We start from the raw sequence: 2,305 nt of genomic DNA, 5'->3' as shown, positions 1-2,305 counted from the left end.
CGTGTGGTGCAGAGATATATTGCCATTGAATTTAGACAACGAAAGCTTGGCTCACAGAGCAGCTGCAACACGAACAAAAAACATTAAATAGCAACATGATATATTATATTATATTATATTATATTATATTATATTATATTATATTATATTATATTTATAGCTGTCGAAATTAACGCGTTAATTGCGATAATTAAATTTTGGAATTAATTACGTTAGAATATTTAACTATTTAGCGCAACACGCAGATAAGTCGCTCCCATAATTCCACTTGATTTGTTTACCGCGCCACTGAAAATGGAGAAGCAGGAAGCGGATGGCCTTCTGGATGGGGAATTTAAATACAAGAAGAACATAGATGGGACAATAAACAAACGCGTTGTAATTTGCACTCACTGTAGTAAAGAGTTTCAATTTCACCGTTCAAATTCGACCTTAAAATACCACCTTAATGCCAAACACGCGTTTGTCGGGGCAGCAGCTTCACCCGGCCTGCGTCAGACCACTCTTAGTGAACGCAGGCCACTCGGTAAGTCTTCTTTGGACAAACTGACCGACAATATAGCCAAATGGATAGCAAAGGACTGCAGACCGCTAAGCATTGTGGAGGACAAGGGCTTTGCGGATGTTTTAAAGGTTGCATCTCAGGACGCGTCCTACAAGCCCCCAGCGAGAAGCACAATAACAATTCGAATCCACGAACTGTATGAAACGGAGAAAAAGAAAAAAGAAGAGGCTTTAGTTCACACAGAATGCGTGGCTCTGACAGGAGACCACTGGACATCATTGAGTAATGACAATTACCTGGGAGTTACTGCGCATTTAATCACTGAAGCCTGGGGTCTGACATCCTTTGCGCTGACTATAATGAAAACGGAAGAGCGGCACTTTGCGGAGGCTTGTGCAGAGCAGTTCCAGACTGTTGCTCGCAGGTGGAGAATTGAGGAGAAGGTGACAACAGTAGGCACGGACAGTGCGCGCAATATGATCGCCGCGGCTCGCATCATGCCATTCAATCACATGCCGTGTACCGCGCACATTCTACAGAGATGCATCACAGTGAGTCTCGCAGACAGTGGCTTTGTCACTGCGCTGGCCAAATGCCGCAAAATTGTTGGCCATTTTAAGCACAGCCCAGCAAACACAGCAGAGCTGAACGCAGAGCAGGTGTCACTGGGGCGCAAGCAGGAGCCGTTGGCCCAGGACGTGCCTACGCGCTGGAACTCCACGCTGGAGATGGTGAAGCGCTTGATCCGCAACCAAACTGCAGTAACCGCGACTCTGGATAAACAAAAGCATAAACTTGTCCTCCTGACGCCTCCAGAGTGGGACAAACTCCAGAGACTGGAGACACTTCTAGAGCCCTGCAGGTGAGCCTGTCATTGTGACCATAATTGTAGGTTTAGATTAAATGTATCAAACATACATCTTAAATCAGTTTTGTTATTATGAAAATGTCTTATTTAAAAAATAAATGAAATCAAATATTTTATTAATATTACCTAGTATTAAAAAGCTTTTTTTAATTTGCTGTCTTATCTCTCTCTCTGTGTGTGTGTGTGTGTGTGTGTGTGTGTGTGTGTGTGTGTGTGTGTGTGTGTGTGTGTGTGTGTGTGTATTCCACTGCAGATATGTGACTGAACTGCTGGGAGGAGAGGCCTACGTCTCCTGCTCTGTAGTTCTACCAGCCTTCTGCCACCTGCGCCGTGTCATGGAAGTAACTGATGAGGACCCTGCATATGTGGTGAGGTTTAAAGAGAAGTTTAAGGAAGACCTTGCTTCCCGCCAGGAACATACCAACTATGCATGGCTCCAGATCGCAACTGCACTGGACCCACGTTTTAAAGACCTACGCAGTGTGCCCAAGACTGACAGAGAAGCAGTGTGGACCACACTGGCAGGCATGCTGCATGAAGACTCTCCTAGAAGATCACACACTGCAGAAGAAGGTCCAGCCAAGAAGACTGCAACCCCCCCACTGTGCTTTGCCCTGATATCTGCAGTGTGAGGTTGGATCGCTCATTCTCATCCTCACACTGATGCCACTTATTTCGGTCTTTGTTTGACATAAAAGGGCATATTTGTCACTTTATTGCAACTATATTTGCACTCTTGAGCTCCTTCATTCACTGACTGATCATAAAGTTATTACTTGCGTTATGTATTCATCCGTTTGAACATAATTAATGAAGCCACATGTAATCACTAAAATTTGTATTTTGGGTACAATAAGAGAGTTTCAGATGGAATGCTGTTTTGTTTTGTTTAAATTTCACCAACTTGCTGATGCCCACGGTTGTGAGTGCGG

At 44.3% G+C, this 2,305-nt stretch overlaps 1 protein-coding gene across 1 annotated transcript; it reads left to right on the top strand.

Annotated features, from left to right (window-relative positions):
* The first annotated feature begins 294 nt into the window (after positions 1-294).
* LOC146607174 (E3 SUMO-protein ligase ZBED1-like) lies at positions 295-2,005 on the top strand. Its single transcript, XM_085347801.1, has 2 exons — positions 295-1,367; positions 1,627-2,005. The coding sequence occupies exons 1-2, from the start codon at positions 295-297 to the stop codon at positions 2,003-2,005; spliced, it is 1,452 nt and encodes a 483-aa protein (XP_085203927.1).
* The last annotated feature ends 300 nt before the right edge of the window (positions 2,006-2,305 follow it).

This window comes from Diplotaxodon limnothrissa, linkage group LG23, assembly GCF_057381915.1.
Source record: "Diplotaxodon limnothrissa isolate DT_005_m linkage group LG23, D_limnothrissa_male_GT1.1, whole genome shotgun sequence".
NCBI lineage: Eukaryota > Metazoa > Chordata > Actinopteri > Cichliformes > Cichlidae > Diplotaxodon > Diplotaxodon limnothrissa.
The sequence above is the reverse complement of the archived record's forward strand: the minus strand, read 5'-3'. Positions and strand labels throughout refer to the sequence as shown.